Genomic DNA, 27,882 nt, shown 5'->3' with positions numbered 1-27,882 from the left:
CGAATTGTGCATGTATATGCACTAGTGTAATAAATGGTGAAATGCTTGATTAAGTTTCAAAATGATATTTATTTAAATACAATAGCTGATAGTCCAGAATTCATCTAAATGCGTGAATGAGCTCTGTTTGGCTATATTAAGCCTTTTGTTAATTGTGCAGAAGCACGCTTGCTTCTAGATATGAGATGAAGTCCATAAGCAGGATGATAAGTGGATTTAGGAAAAAATGAAAAAGGTGAAAAAGTCTATTTGTTATATTACAGGCCGCGGCGCCCCGCTGGTCTGTATGAAATGAGTGCACTTGTTAAAAATAAGAATTTACTTACCGATAATTCTATTTCTCGGAGTCCGTAGTGGATGCTGGGGTTCCTGAAAGGACCATGGGGAACAGCGGCTCCGCAGGAGACAGGGCACAAAAAAGTAAAGCTTTACTAGGTCAGGTGGTGTGCACTGGCTCCTCCCCCTATGACCCTCCTCCAGACTCCAGTTAGGTACTGTGCCCGGACGAGCATACACAATAAGGGAGGCATTTTGAATCCCGGGTAAGACTCATACCAGCCACACCAATCACACCGTACAACTTGTGATCTAAACCCAGTTAACAGTATGACAACAGAAAGGGCCTCTTAAAGATGGCTCCTTAACAATAACCCGAATTAGTTAACAATAACTATGTACAAGTATTGCAGATAATCCGCACTTGGGATGGGCGCCCAGCATCCACTACGGACTCCGAGAAATAGAATTATCGGTAAGTAAATTCTTATTTTCTCTATCGTCCTAAGTGGATGCTGGGGTTCCTGAAAGGACCATGGGGATTATACCAAAGCTCCCAAACGGGCGGGAGAGTGCGGATGACTCTGCAGCACCGAATGAGAGAACTCCAGGTCCTCCTTTGCCAGGGTATCAAATTTGTAAAATTTTACAAACGTGTTCTCCCCCGACCACGTAGCTGCTCGGCAGAGTTGTAATGCCGAGACCCCTCGGGCAGCCGCCCAAGATGAGCCCACCTTCCTTGTGGAGTGGGCTTTTACAGTTTTAGGCTGTGGCAGGCCTGCCACAGAATGTGCAAGTTGAATTGTGTTACAAATCCAACGAGCAATCGACTGCTTAGAAGCAGGTGCGCCCAACTTGTTGGGTGCATACAATATAAACAGCGAGTCAGATTTTCTGACTCCAGCCGTCCTTGCAATGTATATTTTTAAGGCTCTGACAACGTCCAACAACTTGGAGTCCTCCAAGTCGCTAGTGGCCGCAGGCACCACAATAGGTTGGTTCAGATGAAATGCTGATACCACTTTAGGGAGAAAATGCGGACGAGTCCGCAGTTCTGCCCTATCCGAATGGAAGATTAGATAAGGACTTTTATAAGATAAAGCCGCCAATTTAGATACTCTCCTGGCAGAGGCCAGGGCTAGTAACATAGTCACTTTCAATGTGAGATATTTCAAATCCACCTTTTTCAATGGTTCAAACCAATGGGATTTGAGGAAATCTAAAACTACATTTAGATCCCACGGTGCCACCGGAGGCACCACAGGAGGCTGTATATGCAGTACTCCCTTGACAAAAGTCTGGACCTCAGGGACAGAGGCCAATTCTTTTTGGAAGAATATTGACAGGGCCGAAATTTGAACCTTAATGGATCCCAATTTGAGACCCATAGATAATCCTGATTGCAGGAAATGTAGGAAACGACCCAGTTGGAATTCCTCCGTCGGAACCCTCCGATCCTCGCACCACGCTACATATTTTCGCCAAATGCGGTGATAATGTTTCACGGTGACTTCCTTCCGTGCCTTAATCAAGGTAGGAATGACTTCTTCTGGAATGCCTTTCCCTTTTAGGATCTGGCGTTCAACCGCCATGCCGTCAAACGCAGCCGCGGTAAGTCTTGAAAAAGACAGGGACCCTGCTGTAGCAGGTCCCTTCTCAGAGGTAGAGGCCACGGTTCGTCCGTGAGCATCTCTTGAAGTTCCGGATACCAAGTCCTTCTCGGCCAATCCGGAACCACTAGTATTGTTCTTACTCTTCTTTGCCGTATGATCTTCAATACCTTTGGTATGAGCGGCAGAGGAGGAAACACATACACTGACTGGTACACCCAAGGAGTTACCAGTGCGTCCACAGCTATTGCCTGTGGATCTCTTGACCTGGCGCAATATTTGTCCAGTTTCTTGTTGAGGCGAGACGCCATCATGTCTACAATTGGTCTTTCCCAACGGTCTATTAACATGTTGAAGACTTCTGGATGTAGACCCCACTCTCCCGGATGAAGATCGTGTCTGCTGAGGAAGTCTGCTTCCCAGTTGTCCACGCCCGGGATGAACACTGCTGACAGTGCTATCACGTGATTCTCCGCCCAGCGAAGAATCTTGGCAGCTTCTGCCATTGCACTCCTGCTTCTTGTGCCGCCCTGCCTGTTTACATGGGCGACCGCCGTGATGTTGTCCGACTGAATCAACACCGGCTTTCCTTGCAGGAGAAGTTCCGCCTGGCTTAGAGCATTGTAGATTGCTCTTAGTTCCAGAATGTTTATGTGAAGAGACTTTTCCAGACTCGTCCATACTCCCTGGAAGTTTCTTCCTTGTGTGACTGCTCCCCAGCCTCTCAGGCTGGCGTCCGTGGTCACCAGGATCCAATCCTGAATGCCGAATCTGCGGCCTTCTAATAGGTGAGCCTTCTGCAACCACCACAGAAGTGACACCCTTGTCTTTGGTGACAGGGTTATTCGCAGGTGCATCTGCAGATGCGACCCTGACCATTTGTCCAACAGATCCCTTTGGAATATTCTTGCATGGAATCTGCCGAATGGAATTGCTTCGTAAGAAGCCACCATTTTTCCCAGGACTCTTGTGCATTGATGTACTGACACTTTTCCTGGTTTTAGGAGGTTCCTGACCAGATCGGATAACTCCTTGGCTTTTTCCTCTGGAAGGAAAACCTTTTTCTGAACCGTGTCCAGAATCATTCCTAGGAACAGCAGACGAGTTGTCGGGATTAAATGGGATTTTGGAATATTCAGAATCCACCCGTGTTGTCTTAGCACCTCTTGAGATAGTGCTAAAGCTGTCTCCAGCTGTTCTCTGGACCTTGCCCTTATTAGGAGATCGTCCAAGTATGGGATAACTAATACGCCTTTTCTTCGAAGAAGAATCATCATCTCGGCCATTACCTTGGTAAAGACCCGAGGCGCCGTGGACAATCCGAACGGCAGCGTCTGAAACTGATAGTGACAGTTTTGAACAATGAACCTGAGGTACCCCTGGTGTGCGGGGTAAATCGGAACGTGTAGATACGCATCCTTGATGTCCAAGGATACCATAAAGTCCCCTTCTTCCAGGTTCGCTATCACTGCTCTGAGTGACTCCATCTTGAACTTGAACTTTTTTATGTAGAGGTTCAAGGACTTCAGATTTAGAATAGGCCTTACCGAGCCATCCGGCTTCGGTACCACAATAGAGTGGAATAATACCTCTTTCCTTGTTGTAATAGGGGTACTTTGACTATCACCTGCTGAGCGTACAGCTTGTGAATGGCTTCCAACACCCTCTCCCTTTCGGAAGAGACGGTTGGTAAGGCAGACTTCAGGAAACGATGAGGAGGATCCGTCTCTAATTCCAACCTGTACCCCTGAGATATTATCTGCAGGATCCAGGGGTCTACCTGCGAGTGAGCCCACTGCGCGCTGTAATTTTTGAGACGGCCCCCCACTGTCCCCGAGTCCGCTTGAGAGGCCCCAGCGTCATGCTGAGGTTTTTGCAGGAGCCGGGGAGGGCTTCTGTTCCTGGGAAGGAGCTGCCTGTTGGTGTCTCTTCCCTCTTCCTCTGCCTCGTGGCAGGTACGACAAGCCCTTTGCTCTCTTATTTTTGTAGGAGCGAAAAGGCTGCGGTTGAAAGGTCGGTGCCTTTCTCTGTTGGGGAGTGACTTGAGGTAAAAAAGTGGATTTCCCGGCAGTAGCCGTGGCCACCAAGTCTGATAGACCAACTCCAAATAACTCCTCCCCTTTATACGGCAAAACCTCCATGTGACGTTTTGAATCCGCATCGCCTGTCCACTGTCGTGTCCATAAGGCTCTTCTGGCTGAAATGGACATAGCACTCACCCGAGATGCCAGTGTGCAAATATCCCTCTGTGCATCACGCATATAGATAAATGCATCCTTTATTTGTTCTAACGACAGTAAAACATTGTCCCTATCTAGGGTATCAATATTTTCAATCAGGGATTCTGACCAAACTACTCCAGCACTGCACATCCAGGCAGTTGCTATAGCTGGTCGTAGTATAACACCTGCATGTGTGTATATATTCTTTTGAATAACTTCCATCTTTCTATCTGATGGATCCTTAAGTGCGGCCGTCTCAGGAGAGGGTAACGCCACTTGTTTGGATAAGCGTGTGAGCGCCTTGTCCACCTTAGGGGGTGTTTCCCAGCGCGCCCTAACCTCTGGCGGGAAAGGGTATAATGCCAATAACTTTTTTTGAAATTATCAACTTTTTATCAGGAGCAACCCACGCTTCATCACACACGTCATTTAATTCTTCTGATTCAGGAAAAACTGTTTGTAGTTTTTTCACACCATACATAATACCCTGTTTTACGGTATCTGTAGTATCAGCTAAATGTAACGTCTCCTTCATTGCCAAAATCATATAACGTGTGGCCCTACTGGAAAATACGTTTGAATTTCTACCGTCGTCACTGGAATCAGTGCCCGTGTCTGGGTCTGTGTCGACCGACTGAGGCAAAGGGCGTTTTACAGCCCCTGACGGTGTTTGAGGCGCCTGGACAGGCATTAATTGATTGTCCGGCCGCCTCATGTCCTCAACTGACTGTTTAAGGGAAGATAAACCATCACGTAATTCCACAAATAAAGGCATCCATTCTGGTGTCGACCCCCTGGGGGGTGACATCTGCATATTTGGCAATTGCTCCGCCTCCACACCAATATCGTCCTCATACATGTCGACACCACGTACCGACACACACCGCAAACTCACAGGGAATGCTCTAATGAAGACAGGACCCACTAGCCCTTTTGGGGAGACAGAGGGAGAGTCTGCCAGCACACACCACAAAGCGCTATATATACAAGGGATATCCTTATATTAAGTGCTCCCTTATAGCTGCTTTAATATATATATATATAGCCATTAATGTGCCCCCCCTCTCTGTTTTACCCTGTTTCTGTAGTGCAGTGCAGGGGAGAGACCTGGGAGCCGTTCTGACCAGCGGAGCTGTGACAGAAAATGGCGCCGTGTGCTGAGGAGATAGGCCCCGCCCCTTTTTCGGCGGGTTCTTCTCCCGCTATTTTTCCAGTCAGGCAGGGGTTAAATATCTCCATATAGCCCCTATGGGCTATATGTGAGGTATTTTTAGCCTTGTATAAGGTTTATATTTGCCTCTCAGAGCGCCCCCCCCCAGCGCTCTGCACCCTCAGTGACTGCCCAGTGAAGTGTGCTGAGAGGAAAATGGCGCACAGCTGCAGTGCTGTGCGCTACCTTATGAAGACTGAGGAGTCTTCAGCCGCCGGTTTCCGGACCTCTTCACGCTTCAGCATCTGCAAGGGGGTCGGCGGCGCGGCTCCGGGACCGGACTCCACGGCTGGGCCTGTGTTCGATCCCTCTGGAGCTAATGGTGTCCAGTAGCCAAGCAGCAAATCCACTCTGCATGCAGGTGAGTTTACTACTTTCCCCCTAAGTCCCACGTTGCAGTGATCCTGTTGCCAGCAGGACTCACTGTAAAGAGAAAAAAAAAAACCTAAACTAAACTTTCTCTAAGCAGCTCTTTAGGAGAGCCACCTAGATTGCACCCTTCTCGTTCGGGCACAAAATCTAACTGGAGTCTGGAGGAGGGTCATAGGGGGAGGAGCCAGTGCACACCACCTGACCTAGTAAAGCTTTACTTTTTTGTGCCCTGTCTCCTGCGGAGCCGCTGTTCCCCATGGTCCTTTCAGGAACCCCAGCATCCACTTAGGACGATAGAGAAATGACATTCCGTCACTGATGTTCAAGCAGCATCGGAGAGTGCGTGAGAAAGAAAGGGACTCCGGACTGGTCTACCCCCCCCTGCTTCTGCCGCCGTCACTGTGACTGTGTTCGGTCACAGGTCGGAGGCTAGTCAGCCTGGGTTCGGTGCCTGTCTTGGGGGGGGAGATGCACGCACTGCGACCGCTCTCAGAGTGGTTCGTTGCCGCACTCCCTCCGCCTACAGAGACTCACCTTAGTTCTCCTTCTCCGCTGCAGGATGTGTCAGTGGCAGGCTGTCTTCTCGATGCTTCTCCGTCGTCCGTGACCCGCAGACACTTCCTGGTCTTCAGTCACGTGACCGGGTTCAGTCTCTTGTTCCGCTCCTTCTGCTTGGTCGTGCCGCTGTTGTGGATGGTGTTAGGAAAATGCTCCAACGCGTTTCGGCCCTTGGGGGCCTTCCTCTGGGAGAAAAAGTATACCCAGGAATGGTTGAAGACCACTTCAGATGCCTGGGTACGGGAAGTCGTCACTCGGGGTTATGCCATAGCCTTCAAAAACCGACCCACTTTATCGATTTTGCCAGACAGATGTCCCGTTGGACCAGACGAAGGCAAACACTCTGCATTCGGTGGTACAGACCCTCCTGGATACAGGAGTTGTAGTACAGGTGCCTCTTGTTCAGAGGGGCAGGGGGTACTATTCTCCACTATTTCTGGTCCCGAAACCGAATGGGTCCTCCCGGCCCATTCTCAACCTCAAGGCATTGAACAGGTTTGTGAAGGTTTCCAAGTTCCGTATGGAAACCCTTCGCTCTATAGTTCTGGCCTTGGAACCTGGGGACTACATGGTCTCCCTGGACATACAGGATGCTTACCTGCATATTCCTATAGCAGTGTCACATCAGCAATACCTGAGGTTTGCTATTGGCAACCTCCATTACCAGTTTCGGGCGTTACCTTTTGGTTTAACAACGGCTCCGCGAGTCTTCACCAAAGTAATGGCGGTGATGACGGTGGTACTCCGCCGTCAAGGGGTCAGGATACTACCGTACCTGGACGACTTGTTAATCCTGGCAAATTCCCCAGAACTTCTCCTATGTCATCTGGATATGACGGTCCGGTTTCTACAAGCCCACGGGTGGCTCATCAACTGGAAGAAATCCTCCCTGGTCCCTGCTCAGAGCATGGTGCACCTGGGAGCGCTATTGGACACTCACAACCAGCGGTTGTTCTTGTCTCAGGAGAAAGTCCTGAAGCTTCAGGACAGGATTCGTTGCTTCCTTTCTCGTCCGCAAGTGTCGATACATTCGGCAATGTAGGTGCTGGGCCTCATGGTCTCAGCATTCGACATGGTGGAGTATGCTCAATTCCATTCTCGCCCCCTCCAGAGGCTGATTCTAGCCAAGTGGGACGGCCTGCCTCACCGGATCAGGTCTCAAATGATCTCATTTACTCCGGAGGTCCGTCTGTCGCTGCTTTGGTGGCTCCGGGACCAACAATTGTGCAGGGGCCGTCCCTTCTGGATATCCAACTGGGTCCTGTTGACGACAGATGCCAGTCTAAGAGGTTGGGGCGCGGTGCTGGAGCAACACTCCCTTCAGGGTCGGTGGACCAAGGAGGAATCTCTCCTCTCGATCAACATTCTGGAATTGCGGGCGGTCTTCAATGCATTGAACCTGGCCCAGCATTTAATTCAGAACAGTGGCTTACATAAATCATCAAGGCGGCACTCAAAGCACTTTGACAATGAAGGAAGTTTCACGGATTCTACGTTGGGCAGAACGCCATCTACCGGCCATATCGGCAATATTCATTCCGGGAGTCCTGAATTGGGAAGCGGACTTTCTCAGTCGTCAGGACGTGCATGCCGGCGAGTGGGGCCTCCAACCAGAAGTGTTTCAACTCCTAGTGGAAAAGTGGGGGTCTTCCAGATGTAGATCTGATGGCGTCTCGACACAATCACAAGGTTCCGGTCTTCGGAGCAAGGACAAGGGATCCTCAAGCAGCATTCGTGGATGCGCTGGCGGTGCCGTGGAGGTTTCGGCTGCCGTACATGTTCTCTCCGGTGTCACTCCTGCCCACGGTAATTCGGAAGTTTAAGCAAGAAAAAGGAAATCTGCTTCTCATAGCTCCGGCGTGGCCCAGACGGCACTGGTTCTCAGACCTGCAAGGCCTATCGTCAGAGCATCCACTTCTACTTCCACAACGCCCAGACCTACTCATTCAGGCCCCGTGTATACCAGGACCTAGCCCGGCTGTCTTTGAAGGCGTGGCTCTTGAAGCTTCCGTCTTGAGGGCTAAGGGTTTTTCTGAAGAGGTCATTAAACCTATGTTGCGGGCCCGGAAACCGGCTTCTGCTCATAGGGTCTGGCATTCCTACTTTCTTTGGTGCGCATCTAATAATTATGACGCTTCCAAGTTTAGTACAGCCAAACTTTTGGCTTTTCTGCAGCAGGGCCTAGATTTAGGCCTGCGTACGGCCTCCCTCAAGGTTCATATTTCTGCCTTGTCGGTGTGGTTTCAGAAAAAAATTGCTACTTTACCTGATGTTCATACTTTTACTCAGGGTGTGTTGCGTATCCAACCTCCCTATGTCCCGCCTGTGGCTCCTTGGGACTTGTCGGTGGTTTTGGAGGCGTTGCAGGAGCCTCCGTTTGAACCCCTGGGTTCAGCTGACCTTAAGTGGCTTTCCCTTAAGGTGGTGTTCTTGCTGACTATTGCCTCTGCTAGAAGAGTATCGGATCTGGGTGCCTTGTCTTGTAGTTCCCCATATCTGATTTTTCACCGTGACCGGGCGGTTCTTAGGACTCGTCCCAGATTATTTGCCTAAGGTGGTTTCTTCGTTCCACCTTAATCAGGAGATTGTGGTTCCGGCCTTTGTCTCTCCTGATTTGTCTCCCAAAGAGCGGTCTTTGGATGTGGTACGGGCTTTCGGTATCTATGTGAAGAGAACTGCTTCTATTCGAAAATCTGATTCTCTCTTTGTTTTGTTTGGATTTCACAAACGTGGCTGGCCTGCTCACAAGCAGACCCTGGCCAGATGGATTAGAATGGTGATTGCACATGCTTATGTGAGGGCTGGTCTGTCAGCTCCTGCTCACATCACGGACCATACTACTCGGTCTGTTGGACCTTCTTGGGCGGCCCAACGTAGTGCGACCCTTGATCAATTGTGTAAGGCGGCTACGTGGTCCTCAGGGAACACGTTCATAAGGTTCTATGCCTTCGATACTGCCGCTTCCCAGGATGCTTCCTTTGGACGCCGGGTTCTTGTGCCCGCTATAGTGCGTCCCCTCCCATAAGGAACTGCTTTAGGACATCCCCATTGTCCAATCCTTGTGGAACCCAGTGTACCCCGCAGCAGAAAACGAGATTTATGGTAAGAACTTAACTTTGTTAAATCTCTTTCTGCGAGGTACACTGAGCTCCACAAGGCGCCCACCCTGACGCACTTAGCTTCTTTGGGTTGGTATGGCATTAGCCGCTGACACTTCTCCTGTCGCGAGAGTGTGGTGTATGTGACTACTAATCGTTGTCGTCTCTTTTCCTGCTATTTCATTGGGCTGGTTAACTAAAAACGGAGCTCCTGTGCAGGGAGGCGGGGTTGTAGAGGAGGCGGCGCTGTGCATTCTGGGAACAGTCAAAGCTTTGAGCCTGTTGGTGCCTCGGATCAAGATCCTACTCTACACCCCATTGTCCAATCCTTGTGGAGCCCAGTGTACCGCGCAGAAAGAGATTTAACAAAGGTAAGTTCTTACCATAAATCTCGTTTTTGTATATTAAGGCTTCAGCTCACCCATCACAGCGGAACACACATAGTATGCCTCTGAAACCTGGAGCCGCAGCCTGCATGTCAGCGCTGCGTCTCCATACCCTTGTGCCGCCATCACCGCCGGCGACCCGGGACGCCGGCTTTCTACTCATCACTCTTCTCACTTCTGGCTCTGTTAGGGGTGGCGGCGTGCTGCGGGAATGTACGCTCGCCATGGTGGGGCTTGCGAATAGTTCCCTCAGGAGCTCAGTGTCCTGTCAGCAGGGAACGGGACCATTAACCCTATGGGAGGTTGGGCCGGGTCCTCCCCCTAAGTCCCACGAAGCAGGCAGGCTGGTGCCAACCAGGCCTTCCTGAAAATAACAAATAGAAAAATAAATGCAGAAAACTCTTCAGGAGCTTCTTTAAGCGTGACCGGCTCCTCCGGGCACATTTTCTAAACTGAGTATGTTAGGAGTGGCATAGAGGGAGGAGCCAGCCCACACTATCAAATTCTTAAAGTGCCCATGGCTCCTAGTGGACCCGTCTATACCCCATGGTACTAATGTAAACCCCAGTATTCTCTAGGATGTCAGATAAAGAAACCCTATCAAAGACGTAACAGCATTATGTTAGTCCAGTGCATTCCTGAACTCTTCTACTGTGCATTTCCCTGGCACAAATGCTACGAGACTAGTCCATGGAAGCAGAAATGTTAGGAGACTAGTCCATGGAAGCACAAATGCTACGAGACTAGTCGGAAGCACAAATGCTACGAGACTAGTCGGAAGCACAAATGCTACGAGACTAGTCGGAAGCACAAATGCTACGAGACTAGTCGGAAGCACAAATGCTACGAGACTAGTCGGAAGCACAAATGCTACGAGACTAGTCGGAAGCACAAATGCTACGAGACTAGTCCACGAAAGCACAAATGCTACGAGACTAGTCCATGGAGGCACAAATGCTACGAGACTAGTCCACGGAAGCACAAATGCTACGAGACTAGTCCACGGAAGCACAAATGCTACGAGACTAGTCCACGGAAGCACAAATGCTACGAGACTAGTCCACGGAAGCACAAATGCTACGAGACTAGTCCACGGAAGAACAAATGCTATGAGACTAGTCCACGGAAGAACAAATGCTATGAGACTAGTCCACGGAAGCACAAATGCTACGAGACTAGTCCACGGAAGCACAAATGCTACGAGACTAGTCCACGGAAGCACAAATGCTACGAGACTAGTCCATGGAAGCCCAAATGCTAGGAGACTAGTCCATGGAAGCCCAAATGCTAGGAGACTAGTGCATGGAAGCACAAATGCTAGGAGACTAGTCCATGGAAGCCCAAATGCTAGGAGACTAGTCCATTGAAGCCCAAATGCTAGGAGACTAGTCCATTGAAGCCCAAATGCTAGGAGACTAGTGCATGAAAGCACAAATGCTAGGAGACTAGTCCATGGAAGCACAAATGCTAGGAGACTGGTCCACAAATGCTAGGACACTGGTCCATGGAACAAAAAAATGTTTAGTCTTCACCTTATTCTATAAATCCTTTCATCTCTGCAATGAGCTGAATGGTTTTAATTGATCTTTAGCCACTATGGGGGATATTCAATTGTTTGAAAAGTCGGTTGGGTGTCTGTTTTTTTCCTGTCTATTAGATAGGAAAAAACAGGCACCCAACTGACTGTTCAAACAATTGAATACCCCCTTTTATCTCTCTCCATGCTTTCATAAATACCCACTTAGGAAGGTATCAAATTATTAGCACTAATTTTTTGCCCAATAAAAATGGATTGATAGCTTGATTTTTAACCGATGGTCATTATTGGGCTATACAATAATAGTCCGGTTTTATAGACTGTTTTCAGGCAATAACACATGGGATCCGGGATAAGTATCTGGACCCAAGTGTTTTATGGAAAAAACTATGCTGTTATCCCAGATTATGCTTCACGTGCATAATGCCTGATGACTGCCAGCATTAGGGCTAATTGGACAGTTCTTCTCTATTTTGGGGCATAAGCTTTCACCAGTCAAAAGAAGGGAAATCATTCTGTTATGAACCCAGCCTTGGACTGCTCTTCCCCTGATCAATTTTTGTAATCAGAGTAAAAAAATTCACTACATTTATTTGACATCTTGTATTTTGCTCAACTCTAAATAGCCAATGTTTATTTGTATTTTTTAAGTGTTCTTAGTAACATAAGACGCACAGACAAGTCTATGGTTATAATTGTTCCCTACAACATTTTTGTGTAGTGGAAATACATTTGCTTTTGTCCAAACACCCGGAATAACACTTATGCATGAGAATTGGTTATTAAATATATTTGTTTTTACCGTACTGTATGGTGTATCTTTTAATATGGGTATTCAATTAACCACGGCTAATTGCAGAGGGAATCCAATTAGTGGGGACTATCCCATGTGCGAGTCCACGCAGTGTGACCCATGAGTTACGAGGTGTAGTCAGCGGGAAAAAAAATACAAAAATAGGGTTCACGTGCAGGAAAAAAAAAATTATTCTGTCGTTTATGCGAAATCAGTTGGTTTCCGTGCCCGAATCCCGAATTTTAGGTACGGGGAAAAGGCTATTTAATTGAATAGCCTTTCACCGCGTCAAAAGGGATTTTTGCCAACAATTAGTTGAGTTATAAATCCTGCGGCTAATTGAATAACCCCCTAAATGTTCTTTCTGAGGTTTCAATAGTAAATACAGATAAATGATAGCCAGTTGCTTATAGTGCAATTGCTATGTATCATACAAAAGGGATGCAGTTAAAATACCTGCTGTCGGGATCCCGGCGTTCAAGAGACCGACGCCAGTGAAATGCCGCCGTCCAGAATCCCGGAAAACGTGGGGTATTCCCACTTGGTTGGTGGGTGCACGGCACCAACCGAGCAGGAAGATGTGGCAAGTGAAGCAAGCCCACAAGGGGACTCGCTGCCGGGATTCCGACAGACAGGATGCCGCTGTCGTTATACTGACAGCCGACATCCCGCCTGCCGGCAAATCATGTGTATTCCCTACAAAATACTCATCTCACTTGGTTTTTAGCCTATTACTTGCCATTTATTTAGTTTCATGAATGTAACAAAGGAAAGCTTTCTCACCCTCTGTGCCATATGTATAACCTCTTTTAGACTAGATTTCTGTGGAGGTCATTCCAGCAGAGAATTGTCAATAAAAAAGCTGAGCATTTATTGGTGGAGGGATATAAGGGAGGAGCTAAAGTATAAACAAGTGTGTAGTTTTAGCATTGAGTGTCTACATCAATGCCAGTGCCCTCTACACCCAAAGTTAACAGTATCACTCAAAGTAGATGTAAAAGAAAAAGGAGATTTATGGTAGACTTACCATGGTTAAAATCTCTTTCTGCTAGGTACATTGGTTCCACAGGGAAAAATCGGTGTGTACAGATAGATCTTGATCCAGGCATCAACAGGCTAAAACTTTAGACTGTCCCAGGATGCTTTGGGGCCTCCTCTATAACCCCGCCTTCAGGCACTGTGAGCTCAGTTTCGTTAACCAGTCCAATGCAGGAGCAGGTAAAAGAGAAGGTAGATGTTAGTCACATAGAACCACGTTCTCACGACAGGAGAAGGGTCTAGCGGCTGCCATACAAACCCATAGAAGCTAGGTGCATCAGGGCGGGCGCCCTCTGGAACCAATGTACCTCGCAGAAAGAGATTTAACCATGGTAAGTCTACCATAAATCTCCTTTTCTGCAGCGGGGTACATTGGTTTCCACAGGGAAACATCGGGGATGTCCTAAAGAAGTTCCTCATGGGAGGGGACACGCCGTAGCGGGTATGAGAGCCCGGCGTCCAAAGGAAGCATCCAGAGAGGCGGAAGTATCAAAGGCATAATGAACGTGTTCACAGAGGACCATGTAGCCGCCTTGCACAATTGTTCAGCGGACGTGCCTCGGCGGGCCGCCCAAGAAGGTCCAACAGACCGAGTAGAATGGGCTTTGATAGCAGCAGGAGCTGGAAGTCTAGCCTGCGCATAGGCTTGTGCAATCATCATTCTAATCCATCTGGCCAAGGTTTGCTTATTCGCAGGCCAGCGACGTTTGTGAAATCCAAAAAGTAAAAATGGGTATTTGACCTCCTGATAGAGGCAGTCCTCTCCACATAAATACGGAGAGCCCTTACCACATCCAAAGACCGCCTTTGGAGGACAAATCAGAAGAGATAAAAGCCGGAACCACAATCTCTTGGTTAAGGTGAAAAGATGACACCACCTTAGGCAGATAACCAGGGCAAGTTCTAAGAACTGCCTGGTCACGGTGAAATATCAGAAAAAGTGGACGACAGGACAGAGCGCCTAGCTCTGACACCCTCCTAGCAGACGCAATAGCCAGTAGGAACAGGACCTTGACCGTGAGCCATTTAGGGTCTACTGACTCAAGAGGGTCAAATGGAGATTCTTGCAGGGCAGTCAGAACAACAGACAGATCCCATGGAGCCACAGGAGGGACATAGGGAGGTTGAATCCGTAAAACACCCTGAGTGAAAGTATGAACATCAGGAATAGATGCAATTTTTCTCTGAAACCACGCCGACAAGGCAGAGATATGAACCTTGAGGGAGGCCAGACGAAGGCCTAAGTCCAAGCCTTGTTGCAGAAAAAACGCCAGAAGTCTGGAAGTACTGAATTTGTATGCATCATAATTCTTAGCAACACACCAGATGAAGTAAGAATTCCAGACGCCGTGCAGATGCCGGTTTGCGGGCCTTCAGCATAGTTTGGATAACCGCCTCAGAGAATCCTTTGGCCCTCAGGAGTGAAGCTTCAAGAGCCACGCCGTCAAAGCCAGTCTGGCCAGGTCTGGGTAGACACAAGGGTCCTGAACGAGGAGGTCTGGGCGTTGAGGAAGTAGAAGAGGACGCTCTATCGATAGACCCTGCAGGTCTTACAACCAATGGCATCTGGGACACGCTGGAGTGACTAGAATTACTATTCCTCCTTCTTGTTTGAACTTCCATAGTACCCTGGGCAGGAGTGACACTGGAGGGAACACGTAGGGCAGCCGAAAGTTCTATGGTATTGCCACGAATGCTGCTTGAGGATCCCTGGTTCTTAATCCAAAGACAGGAACTTTTTGATTGTGTCGAGACGCCATCAGGCCTACATCTGGTAGGCACCACTTAACCACTAGGAGTTGAAAAACTTCTTGATGAAGACTCCACTCTCCGGCGTGCACGTCCAGACGACTGAGAAAATCCAATTCCCAGTTGAGGACTCCCAGAATGAAAACTGCCGATATTGCTGGCAGATGGCGTTCTGCCCAACAAAGGATTTTTGACACTTCCATCATTGCCATGCAGCTTCGAGTGCCTCCTTGATGGTTTATGTGGCGTTGGCTGACCGTGCTTGAACAGGCCTGTTCTGTAGCAGAGGCAGGGCGAGAGACAAAGCATTGAACACTGCCCGCAATTGCAGAATGTTTATCCCATGGAGTGATTCCTCCTTGGTCCACCGACGCTGGAAAGAGTGTTGCTCCAACACCGCGCCCCAACGCCTCAGACTGTCATCCATAGTCAGTAGGACCCAGTTGAGGATCCAGAAGGGACGGCCCCTGCTCAACTGCTGGTCCTGTAGCCACCAGGACAGCGACAGACGAACCTCCAGAGTCAATGAGACCATGTGAGACCTGATCCGATGAGGTAGGCTGTCTCACTTGGAAAGAATTAACCTCTGCAGAGGGCGGGAATTAAATTGAGCGTACTCTACCATGTCGAAAGCCGACACCATGAGGTCAGTACTTGCATCGCCGAGTATATCGAAACTCTTGGGCAAGAGAGGAAGTATCTGATCCTGTCCTTAAGCTTCAGGACCTTCTCTGGAGACAGAAACAGTCTCTGACTGTGCGTGTCCAGGAGTGCCCCCAGGTGCACCATGCTCTGAGCTGGGACCAGCGAGGACTTCTTCCAAATGATAACCACCCGTGGGCTTGTATGAAGTTTACCGTCAGTTGCAGATGACTGAGGAGGACTTCATGGGAGTTTGCCAGAATCAGCAATTTGTCCAGATACAGCAGGATCCTGACTCCCTGGCGACGGAGATGAGCCATCATCATGGTCACAACCTTGGTGAAGACCCGAGGAGCCTAGCCAGTCCAAACGGCAGAGCCTAGAATTGACACTGAAGGTTGCCAAAAGCAAACCGCAGATATTGCTGATGCGATATGGCAATAGATATATGCAGGTAAACATCCTGTATAACAAGGGATACCATATAGTCTCCGGGTTCCATGGCCAGTACAATTTATCGCAGTGTTTCTATACGGAACTTGGACACTCTCACAAACTTGTTCAGTGATTTAAGGTTGAGACCCATTGGGTTTCGGAACTAGAAACAGGGTCTAGTAGTATCCTCTGCCTTTCTGGGACAGAGGTACCGGCACCACCACTCCTGTATCCAGGAGGGAACGCACAACCAACTGAAGAGCTTGCGCCTTTAACGGATCCGAAGGGATAACCTTGGTACAAAACTGGCGAGGGGGACGCCCCTTGAAAGAGACTGCGTACCCGTGAGAGACAACTTCTCGCACCCATGCGTCTGAAGTGGTCTTTAACCAGACCTGGGGGAATTGCAGAAGTCAGCCTCCCACCCTGGTATACCCCAGGGGGATGCCCGCCCGTCATGCAGCAGGCTTGTCGTGTTTAGAAGCAGGCTGACGGGCTGCCGTCAGCCTGCTTCTTGGGCTTTGTGGTTTTGGAAGCACGAGATTGTCTCGGGTATGCCTGACGTTTTGCTTTCCCTTGAGGCCGAAAGGAGCGAAAAGTGGCACCTTTTGCCTTCTGTGCAGAAGGAGTAGTATTAGGGAGAAAGGCAGTCTTAGTAGTCGCTAAGTCAGCCACAATTTTATTTAGGTCTTCCCCAAATAAGATGTCTCCCTTACAAGGGAGTACCTCCAATGTCTTTTTGGAGTCCAGGTCCACCTTACATGACCTCAACCACAGAATACGGCGAGCCAGGATGGACGTAGTTGATGCCTTGGCTGCCAACACACCTGCTTCGGAGGGCGCTTCCTGAATATAATAGGCGGTGGTGGTAATATGAGACAGGTATTGTCTGGCATTGTCAGAGATATCCTCGGGCAGCTCATCCTCTAATGGAAGAAAAAAGAAGAAATATTGTACACACAACTGCAGCGCTCACCAAGCACCATGACACCACATGTGTAGACCAAAAAACATATTGATAAAGAATGAATGCATTCACCCTAATATGGATGATAATCCTCAATTTTTGAAAGAGCAAGTTGGAAGGGTAGGATCCTCAAAGCCACATAGATCGATGGTGTGGAGTACTGGCAGGCTTTCCGGATACTCAGCCAGTGTGCAGGATCAAACCCCAGGCAGATGGTCGAACTTCCGTATGGATCAGAGTCAGATGCAGAATAAAAACGGGAACCAAGCTTGGCTTTGAGGATCCCTTTGGTGATATATCCGTTATGTGATTGGATGACATGCTATGTTTTTATATGTATTTTGTAAGTTTAATCTGTGGCATTAAACTGGTGCGTGTTTTTTAAATACTACTACACTATGGTCTGCTATTTTTAGTACCTCCCATCATTCCCATTTCTGCTGGGGAAAGAGGTACTTTTCTTCCAGGTGCCTTCAAGGAATAATCAGGCTTGCTGGGTCCTATATGTGAAGGAAAAGATTTTACAGACAACCTACCCTTCCAACTTGCTCTTTCAAAAATTGAGGATTATCATCCATATTAGGGTGAATGCATTCATTCTTTATCAATATGTTTTTTGGTCTGCACATGTGGTGTCATGGTGCTTGGTGAGCGCTGCAGTTGTGTGTACAATATTTCTTCTTTTTTCTTCCATTGTCTTTGATGTGTGGGATACACTTCTATTTGTGCACATTGTAGCTGAACATCAAGTTTTGTTGCGCATATTTACCAGGGACATCTGTTGCTGTATATAGCTCATCCTCTAATGCCTAAACCCATGCTTCAATTCCTTTTGCAGCCCAGGAGGCTGCTATAGTGGGTCTATGTACAACACCTGTAAGGGAGTAAATAGACTTCAGGCATCCCTCCACAAGCTTATCTGTCGGTTCCTTCAGTGATGACACTATAAGACGGGTGACATGGGAATCCACCAGCGGTGAATTTTCCCACTTGTTACACAACTCTGTAGGGAGAGGAATACGAGCTACCATCCTTTTAGACAGGAAGAATTTCTTCCCTGGAGTAGACCAGGTTTCTTGTCGTATGTCCACTAAATGGTCAAAATGTGGTAATGTTTTAGTTACCTTCTGACGTTTAAACTTATCAGGTTTCTTAGACACCGTAGTGGAATCCTCATCATCATCTGATATTTGCAGGATCTGCTTAATAGCAATCACTAGGTCTGGGACATCAACCTGTGTTGTATATTCCTCGTCAGAAGCAGCTGTGTCAGTGTCGGACGGGACAGTATGCTCCCCATCCTCTTCAGAAAAATCTTCTGAGAGATTAGTTGACTGTGAGGAGGAAGTAGCCTGCTTAGATGACCCTGTGACACGAGAGTGGCTTGGGGCAGTCTTATGTCTAACCAAGGATTGACTCAATTGCTGCAACTGGGTAGACAAATTATCCACCCAAGGCGGATTTACGATAGGGACAATATGTGACTGTAATGGCACTGGAGGTCCCATAGGGGGCGTAAGGCACGTCACAAGCGTATTTAACATAGTTGAGAACGCCGTCCACGGTGGTTTCTGATTGGTTATAGGCGCTGTGGACTGACTGGGAGATGTATGGAACATAGTACACAGTCCATCATACAAAACTTCCCCCTCAGGCAAAGACTTGGCGCATGTACTGCATGATGCAGGAGCGTTCTCGGATTTCCCGTCCTTTGTGTTATACATTTTCAATGATGCAACAACAGAGTGCATTAGTACGATACAGCCAGACAGAGTACAATACCTGCGATTAAATCCCCTAGTATGTGACTGCGTACACAGTACACAACACCAGCGAATAAATCCGGTATTATGTGACTGAGTACACAGTAGTACACAGTAGAGTACGCTTAACGGTAAAATAAGAATTTACTTACCGATAATTCTATTTCTCGTAGTCCGTAGTGGATGCTGGGAACTCCGTAAGGACCATGGGGATCAGCGGCTCCGCAGGAGACTGGGCACAAAAGTAAAAGCTTTAGGACTACCTGGTGTGCACTGGCTCCTCCCCCTATGACCCTCCTCCAAGCCTCAGTTAGGATACTGTGCCCGGACGAGCGTACACAATAAGGAAGGATTTTGAATCCCGGGTAAGACTCATACCAGCCACACCAATCACACCGTACAACCTGTGATCTGAACCCAGTTAACAGCATGATAACAGAGGAGCCTCTGAAAAGATGGCTCACAACAATAATAACCCGATTTTTGTAACAATAACTATGTACAAGTATTGCAGACAATCCGCACTTGGGATGGGCACCCAGCATCCACTACGGACTACGAGAAATAGAATTATCGGTAAGTAAATTCTTATTTTCTCTGACGTCCTAGTGGATGCTGGGAACTCCGTAAGGACCATGGGGATTATACCAAAGCTCCCAAACGGGCGGGAGAGTGCGGATGACTCTGCAGCACCGAATGAGAGAACTCCAGGTCCTCCTCAGCCAGGGTATCAAATTTGTAGAATTTAGCAAACGTGTTTGCCCCTGACCAAGTAGCTGCTCGGCAAAGTTGTAAAGCCGAGACCCCTCGGGCAGCCGCCCAAGATGAGCCCACCTTCCTTGTGGAATGGGCTTTTACAGATTTTGGCTGTGGCAGGCCTGCCACAGAATGTGCAAGCTGAATTGTGCTACAAATCCAACGAGCAATAGTCTGCTTAGAAGCAGGAGCACCCAGCTTGTTGGGTGCATACAGGATAAACAGCGAGTCAGATTTTCTGACTCCAGCCGTCCTGGAAACATATATTTTCAGGGCCCTGACTACGTCCAGCAACTTGGAGTCCTCCAAGTCCCTAGTAGCCGCAGGTACCACAATAGGCTGGTTCAAGTGAAACGCTGAAACCACCTTAGGGAGAAATTGAGGACGAGTCCTCAATTCTGCCCTGTCCGTATGAAAAATTAGGTAAGGGCTTTTATAGGATAAAGCCGCCAATTCTGAGACACGCCTGGCTGAAGCCAGGGCTAACAGCATTACCACTTTCCATGTGAGATATTTTAAGTCCACAGTGGAGAGTGGTTCAAACCAATGTGATTTTAGGAACCCCAAAACTACATTGAGATCCCAAGGTGCCACTGGAGGCACAAAAGGAGGCTGTATATGCAGCACCCCCTTGACAAACGTCTGAACTTCAGGAACTGAAGCCAGTTCTTTCTGGAAGAAAATCGACAGGGCCGAAATTTGAACCTTAATGGACCCTAATTTTAGGCCCATAGACAGTCCTGTTTGCAGGAAATGCAGGAAACGACCCAGTTGAAATTCCTCTGTAGGGGCCTTCCTGGCCTCGCACCACGCAACATATTTACGCCAAATACGGTGATAATGCTGCACGGTTACATCCTTCCTGGCTATGATCAGGGTAGGGATGACTTCATCCGGAATGCCTTTTTCCTTCAGGATCCGGCGTTCAACCGCCATGCCGTCAAACGCAGCCGCGGTAAGTCTTGGAACAGACAGGGTCCCTGCTGGAGCAGGTCCTTTCTTAGAGGTAGAGGCCACGGGTCCTCTGTGAGCATCTCTTGAAGTTCCGGGTACCAAGTCCTTCTTAGCCAATCCGGAGCCACGAGTATAGTCCTTACTCCTCTCCTTCTTATGATTCTCAGTACCTTGGGTATGAGAGGCAGAGGAGGGAACACATACACTGACTGGTACACCCACGGTGTTACCAGAGCGTCCACAGCTATTGCCTGAGGGTCCCTTGACCTGGCGCAATACCTGTCTAGTTTTTTGTTGAGGCGGGACGCCATCATGTCCACCTTTGGTTTTTCCCAACGGTTCACAATCATGTGGAAGACTTCTGGGTGAAGTCCCCACTCCCCCGGGTTGAGGTCGTGTCTGCTGAGGAAGTCTGCTTCCCAGTTGTCCACTCCCGGAATGAACACTGCTGACACTGCTATCACATGATTTTCCGCCCAGCGAAGAATCCTTGCAGCTTCTGTCATTGCCCTCCCGCTTCTTGTGCCGTCCTGTCTGTTTACGTGGGCGACTGCCGTGATGTTGTCTGACTGGATCAGCACCGGCTGACCTTGAAGCAGAGGTCTTGCTAGGCTTAGAGCATTGTAGATGGCCCTTAGCTCCAGGATATTTATGTGAAGTGATGTCTCCAAGCTTGACCACAAGCCCTGGAAATGTTTTCCCTGTGTGACTGCTCCCCAGCCTCTCAGGCTGGCATCCGTGGTCACCAGGACCCAGTCCTGAATGCCGAATCTGCGGCCCTCTAGAAGATGAGCACTCTGCAACCACCACAGGAGAGACACCCTTGTCCTTGGTGACAAGATTATCCGCTGATGCATCTGAAGATGCGACCCGGACCATTTGTCTAGCAGATCCCACTGGAAGGTTCTTGCGTGGAATCTGCCGAATGGGATTGCTTCGTAAGAAGCCACCATCTTTCCTAGGACCCTTGTGCATTGATGCACTGAGACTTGGCCTGGTTTTAGGAGATTTCTGACTAGTTCGGATAACTCCCTGGCTTTCTCCTCCGGGAGAAACACCTTTTTCTGGACTGTGTCCAGGATCATCCCCAGGAATAGAAGTCGTGTCGTCGGGATCAGCTGCGATTTTGGAATATTGAGAATCCAACCGTGCTGGCGCAACACTATCTGAGATAGTGCTACTCCGACTTCCAACTGTTCCCTGGATCTTGCCCTTATCAGGAGATCGTCCAAGTAAGGGATAACTAAAACTCTCTTCCTTCGAAGGAGTATCATCATTTCGGCCATTACCTTGGTAAAGACCCGGGGTGCCGTGGACAATCCAAACGGCAGCGTTTGAAACTGATAGTGACAGTTCTGTACCACAAACCTGAGGTACCCTTGGTGAGAAGGGTAAATTGGGACATGTAGGTAAGCATCTTTGATGTCCAGAGACACCATATAGTCCCCTTCTTCCAGGTTTGCAATCACTGCTCTGAGTGACTCCATCTTGAATTTGAACCTTTGTATGTAAGTGTTCAAGGATTTTAGGTTTAAAATTGGTCTCACCGAGCCGTCTGGCTTCGGTACCACAAATAGTGTGGAATAGTACCCCTTTCCCTGTTGTAGGAGGGGTACCTTGATCATCACCTGCTGGGAATACAGCTTGTGAATGGCTTCCAATACTGCCTCCCTGTCTGAGGGAGACGTCGGTAAAGCAGACTTTAGAAAACGGCGAGGGGGAGACGTCTCGAATTCCAATTTGTACCCCTGAGATACCACCTGAAGGATCCAGGGGTCCACTTGCGAGTGGGCCCACTGCGCACTGAACTTCTTGAGACGGGCCCCCACCGTGCCTGAGTCCGCTTGTAAAGCCCCAGCGTCATGCTGAGGACTTTGCGGAGGCGGGAGAGGGCTTTTGTTCCTAGGAACTGGCTGTTTGTTGCAGCCTTTTTCCTCTCCCTCTGCCACGGGGCAGAAATGAGGCGCCTTTTGCCCGCTTGCCCTTATGGGGCCGAAAGGACTGCGCCTGATAATACGGCGTCTTCTTAGGTTGAGAAGCTACCTGGGGTAAAAATGTGGATTTTCCAGCAGTTGCCGTGGCTACCAGGTCTGATAGACCTACCCCAAATAACTCCTCCCCCTTATAAGGCAATACTTCCATGTGCCTTTTAGAATCCGCATCACCTGACCACTGCCGTGTCCATAAACCTCTTCTTGCAGAAATGGACAGCGCGCTAACTCTTGATGTCAGTCGGCAAATATCCCTCTGTGCATCACGCATATATAGAAATGCATCCTTCAAATGCTCTATAGTCAGTAATATACTGTCCCTATCTAGGGTATCAATATTTTCAGTCAGGGAATCCGACCACGCCAGGCCCGCACTGCACATCCAGGCTGAGGCGATTGCTGGTCGCAGTATAACACCCGTGTGAGAGTATATACATTTTAGGATATTCTCCAGCTTTCTATCGGCAGGTTCCTTTAGGGCGGCCGAATCAGGAGAGGGTAGTGCTACCTGTTTAGACAAGCGTGTGAGCGCTTTATCCACCCTAGGGGGTGTTTCCCAACGTGCCCTATCCTCTGGCGGGAAAGGGTACGATGCCAATAACCTTTTAGGAATTATCAGTTTTTTATCGGGGGAAACCCACGCCTCATCACACACTTCATTTAATTCCTCGGATACAGGAAAAACTACAGGCAGTTTTTTCTCACCAAACATAATACCCTTTTTAGTGGTACTTGTATTATCAGAGATATGCAATACATTTTTCATTGCTTCAATCATGTAACGTGTGGCCCTAGTGGAAGTCACGTTTGTCTCCTCATCATCGACACTGGAGTCAGTATCCGTGTCTGTGTCTGCCATTTGAGGTAACGGGCGTTTTAAAGCCCCTGATGGCGTTTGAGACCCCTGGACAGGCACAAGCTGAGTAGCCGGCTGTCTCATGTCGTCAACTGTCTGTCGTAAAGAGCTGACACTGTCACGCAATTCCTTCCATAAGCTCATCCACTCAGGTGTCGACTCCCTAGGGGGTGACAAGTGTATAATAGGCAATTGCTCCGCCTCCATCTCATTTTCCTCCTCAAACATGTCGACACAATCGTACCGACACACCGCACACACACAGGGAATGCTCTGATAGAGGACAGGACCCCACTAGCCCTTTGGGGAGACAGAGGGAGAGTATGCCAGCACACACCAGAGCGCTATATATAGACAGGAATACCACTATAAAATGTGCTTTTCCCTTTATAGCTGCTGTTAGTGTCAAAACTGCGCCAAATTAGTGCCCCCCTCTCTTTTTTACCCTTTTCTGTAGTGCAGGACTGCAGGGGAGAGTCAGGGAGACGTCCTTCCAGCGGAGCTGTGATGGAAAATGGCGCCCGTGTGCTGAGGAGATAGGCTCCGCCCCCTTCTCGGCGGCCTTTTCTCCCGCTTTTTTGGTGAGTTCTGGCAGGGGTTAAAATACATCCATATAGCCCTGGGGGTTATATGTGGTGTATTTATGCCAGCCAAGGTGTTTTACATTGCTGCTCAGGGCGCCCCCCCCTAGCGCCCTGCACCCTCAGTGACCGGAGTGTGAAGTGTGCCTGAGTAACAATGGCGCACAGCTGCAGTGCTGTGCGCTACCTTGTTGAAGACTGATGTCTTCTGCCGCCGATTTTTCCGGACCTTTTCTTGCTTCTGGCTCTGTAAGGGGGCCGGCGGCGCGGCTCTGGGACCGAGCTCCGAGGCTGGGCCTGTGTTCGGTCCCTCTGGAGCTAATGGTGTCCAGTAGCCTAAGAAGCCCAATCCACTCTGCACGCAGTTGAGTTCGCTTCTTCTCCCCTTAGTCCCTCGATGCAGTGAGCCTGTTGCCAGCAGGTCTCACTGAAAATAAAAAAACCTAAAACTAAACTTTCACTAAGCAGCTCAGGAGAGTCCCTAGTGTGCACCCTTCTCGGCCGGGCACAAAAATCTAACTGAGGCTTGGAGGAGGGTCATAGGGGGAGGAGCCAGTGCACACCAGGTAGTCCTAAAGCTTTTACTTTTGTGCCCAGTCTCCTGCGGAGCCGCTGATCCCCATGGTCCTTACGGAGTTCCCAGCATCCACTAGGACGTCAGAGAAATACTGTGAAGCACTATATATGTGACCCAGACGCACTCAGTCCCTTAGGGTACAGAATACAGTGATTGACAAAGGTGGGATACACTGAAAGTGAAATCCACGCAGCAGATACAGGCACACACAATCACAGTGACAATGCAGATAATTATTTTAGTAAGACAATAAAACTGCACTGGACTAGTATATAAAAAACAAAGCACGGTCTGAGACTCGTACAATATATTCTGGCACAGGTACACTTGTTCTTAACGAACGCTGTCTTTATATCGACATGTAGAATACTTAAGTGTTTGCAAAATCACGGCGCTGATGTACAGGCGGATTTACAAGCAGTCCCGGAGGCCAGTCGCAGCTATGCTTAGAAGATGGAGCCCAGCGTCTCAGTCAGGGAGTGAGGGAAAGTGTGAGGCAGCTCCAGGGCGGGAACACCAGCAGTAGATGGCACCCTGGGCCGGGGGAGGGGCTACAGGTCAAGCGCCGGCACCCCTATGCTGGACTTCACCACCTGGTACTATGGAGTCTTATTAAAATGGATATTCGTATACCCGACCTGTACTCCTATGCCCTGGTGGATATAGTGGGGTCCCTGCTCAGTGACAGTGTCCACGCCAGTGTCGCAGTCCATTCCCCTAGACTACAATCGGAACGCGATGTAATGGCGGGTCCCATCAGGGGGACACTCTTACCGCCTCCCTTCGTAGCAGCCACGCGAACCAGGAGACCGCTGCGGCCGTGTGCCCAATGCCGGAGCGTCCCCACTGCAAGTACCCAGGAAGTGAGCCAGCAGGAGTATGCAACGCCGCTGGGGAGGTGACGGAGCCGCAGCACAGAATGTCACCCTGACAAGAAAGTGCTGCGGCCCTTGAAGTCTTCTAATAAAAGCTTTTTCAGGACTTCCCAGTGCAGCCCCCCTGTTAAGTGAAATGCTCTGCAGGGCACCAACTCGAAACTGAGCTCATAGTGCCTGGAGGTGGGGTTATAGAGGAGTCCCCAATGAACCTGGGACAGTCTAAAGCTTTAGCCTGTCGGTGCCTAGATCAAGATCCATCTCTAAATCCTGATGTTTCCCTGCGGAAACCAATGTACCCCGCTGCAGAAATTATAGTTTCTACCTATGTCATTTGTTTGTACTAATCCTAACACTCACCTCTAAACTGGTAACACATCGCGAGCAAATGAGGACCTCCAGCTGTGAGTACACGCACCGCAGCCCACGCAGGCAATGTGGGGGGAGACATCGTAACTGCAAGAGGAAGTTACAGTCAGCAATAAGTAACAAGACATTGTCAGGCAGTCTCTACATAGACACAGGTTACAGCCACTTGTCTTGTAGAAGTTTCATCCTTTATTGATACATCAATGTTTTGTTTTTAGTTTAGTTTAATAAGTTGGAGTAACCTTCCAATTAGTATGATGCACTGAAACAAAAGCCACAGGTGTGGAAGTTCTGAAATACTATAGAAGCATAGAAAGGAAAGCACATGGCGCCATCTGCAGTATGATAGGTGGTATTGCCAATAACTGACACCACAGGAAATAAGCTAACAGCAATAACAACAACGAAAAGAACATGCTCACCTCCAAAGATCTTAAAGACTTAAATGGGAAAATATTCACATCAAACTGACGAGGACATTCTGGTGGATGAATAAGCTGGAAATAAGGTGAGGAGAAAAAAAACAAATATAAAACTTGGTAAAGACAAGAGAACCTAGAAGTAGCACAGTCACTTTAACAAGGGGCCTAATGGAACTACAGCTCCGGGCTGACAGCATTTTCCAAAAGTAAATGCTATTGCTTGTAGCGTTCCATTACGTTTCTTACCCCAAGTTTTAGATGAGTTTATGGGGAGATTTATAAAATCTTGGATAGAGATAAATACCAACCAATCACTTTTTTTACACGCAGTGGTAGAAAAATGACAGAAACTCTCAAATTTATCTGGCTCCAAGAGTTTATAATCTCCCTCTATACCTGTATTTTGTATTTCATCTCCACTTGCGACTAAGTAAATATAACTGTGCCGTAGCTAGGGGGGAATGTAATAGGATGTGAGAATCAGAAAGAGATTTCTATGAGAGTTATGTTTTTTGTGGCAACCATTTACATGGCAAAATCAACCTGGTTTTGCCATGTAAATGATTGCCACTTTAAAAAAAGAACAAAAAACAAACAAACAGGAGAACCCTCACATAAACCCAAACCCTATTACATTCCCCCACCCCCCCCATAATTTTCAGCAAACATATAGAAGGCTCGTGCAAGTCCACAAACGTACCATTGAAAGGCAAACAAACCTGCATATGGGTGTATACTCAGAATTATATATGTGCACATGATACATGAGCATCTACAGCTGATTTACATTCAGCTCTCCATCAGGCCCAGCAAGTCAGAGTATACATTTTACAGTATTCAGGAAGACAAACTCTAAGAGGGAGATTCAAATGTTTGAAAAGTCAGTTGGGAGTCTATTTTTTCCTATCTAATAGACAGGGAAAAACAGACTCCCAACCGACTTTACAAACATTTGAATCTCCCCCTTTGTCTGTCAAATTTTATTCAGCCTGTGACATTTTACTTGTGAATCTTAGCAATCACTTTAATTTGTCACAGCAGTACAGTTACATCAGCATAGCCACTCGGAAAGGATGTCCGATATAGGGGCCATAAATCATCGCTACTAGATGTTCTTCCTTCAATCACTGACATGCATTCCAGTCACCTTGTGACTAAGTCATGTTATAAGCTGCAGACTGATGTGTGAGGGTCATACGTACTAACAGATAGAAAGCAAAGGAAACAAATATTCAGGTTAGGCAAAATTCTAAAAATAGAAACTTACAGTGACCACCGGACTCTCTTGTTAGTTACAAGCCACACTGAAAAGCATTAGTTAAAAAATTTAATTAAGTTATCAGCATAAGTAAACAATGAGTATAAAAACCTTCAGAGAGGGAGTTTTCTGTAACATATCAAGAAGGAACTGAGTCCGTAGGATAGGAACGTTGTCGGATGGGTGAGCTGGTAGAGCCTGGAACCCAGTTCCTGGTCCGCGAGGAAACAGCTGTTCAAACAAGCGGGTGACAACTTGCAGACATGGGGTGAGAAGAGACAGGACACGGCTACCATCCAACACAGTGTCCCCTGCCACAGAAATGACTGATGTTAACGCATGTAAAACCAAATATGAAGACACCCTGTCTATACTCCTGAAAGCTAAACATTTACAAAAAAACATTTCTATAACACATGGTACCTGTAGGATGACGACAAGAGCACAGATATCCTTTTCATCTGCACATAAGCCACAAAGCAACATGGAGAAAGAAACTGTCACAGTTCGCAATGGAATGGAGGATATTAATAGCGGAAATTCAGGAGTGCAAAGACATAACTGGTGGTGTCTTTAAACACACTGGC

The 27,882-nt window shown here is 48.2% G+C and overlaps 1 protein-coding gene across 2 annotated transcripts in view; it reads right to left on the bottom strand.

The window, feature by feature from the left end:
• The window catches only part of STK11IP (serine/threonine kinase 11 interacting protein), a 210,636-nt gene that overhangs the window by 171,299 nt on the left and 11,455 nt on the right, over window positions 1-27,882 (bottom strand). For both annotated transcript variants that reach the window (XM_063933797.1, XM_063933796.1), the window contains exons 3-5: window positions 27,407-27,606; window positions 26,038-26,112; window positions 25,607-25,702 (exon numbers count right to left, since the gene is read on the bottom strand). In XM_063933797.1, coding sequence (XP_063789867.1) covers window positions 25,607-25,702; window positions 26,038-26,112; window positions 27,407-27,606 — 371 coding nt within the window. The remainder of the gene's footprint in view (window positions 1-25,606; window positions 25,703-26,037; window positions 26,113-27,406; window positions 27,607-27,882) is intronic.

The sequence above is a fragment of the Pseudophryne corroboree genome, chromosome 7 (assembly GCF_028390025.1).
Source record: "Pseudophryne corroboree isolate aPseCor3 chromosome 7, aPseCor3.hap2, whole genome shotgun sequence".
Taxonomy (NCBI): Eukaryota; Metazoa; Chordata; class Amphibia; order Anura; family Myobatrachidae; genus Pseudophryne; species Pseudophryne corroboree.
The sequence above is the reverse complement of the archived record's forward strand: the minus strand, read 5'-3'. Positions and strand labels throughout refer to the sequence as shown.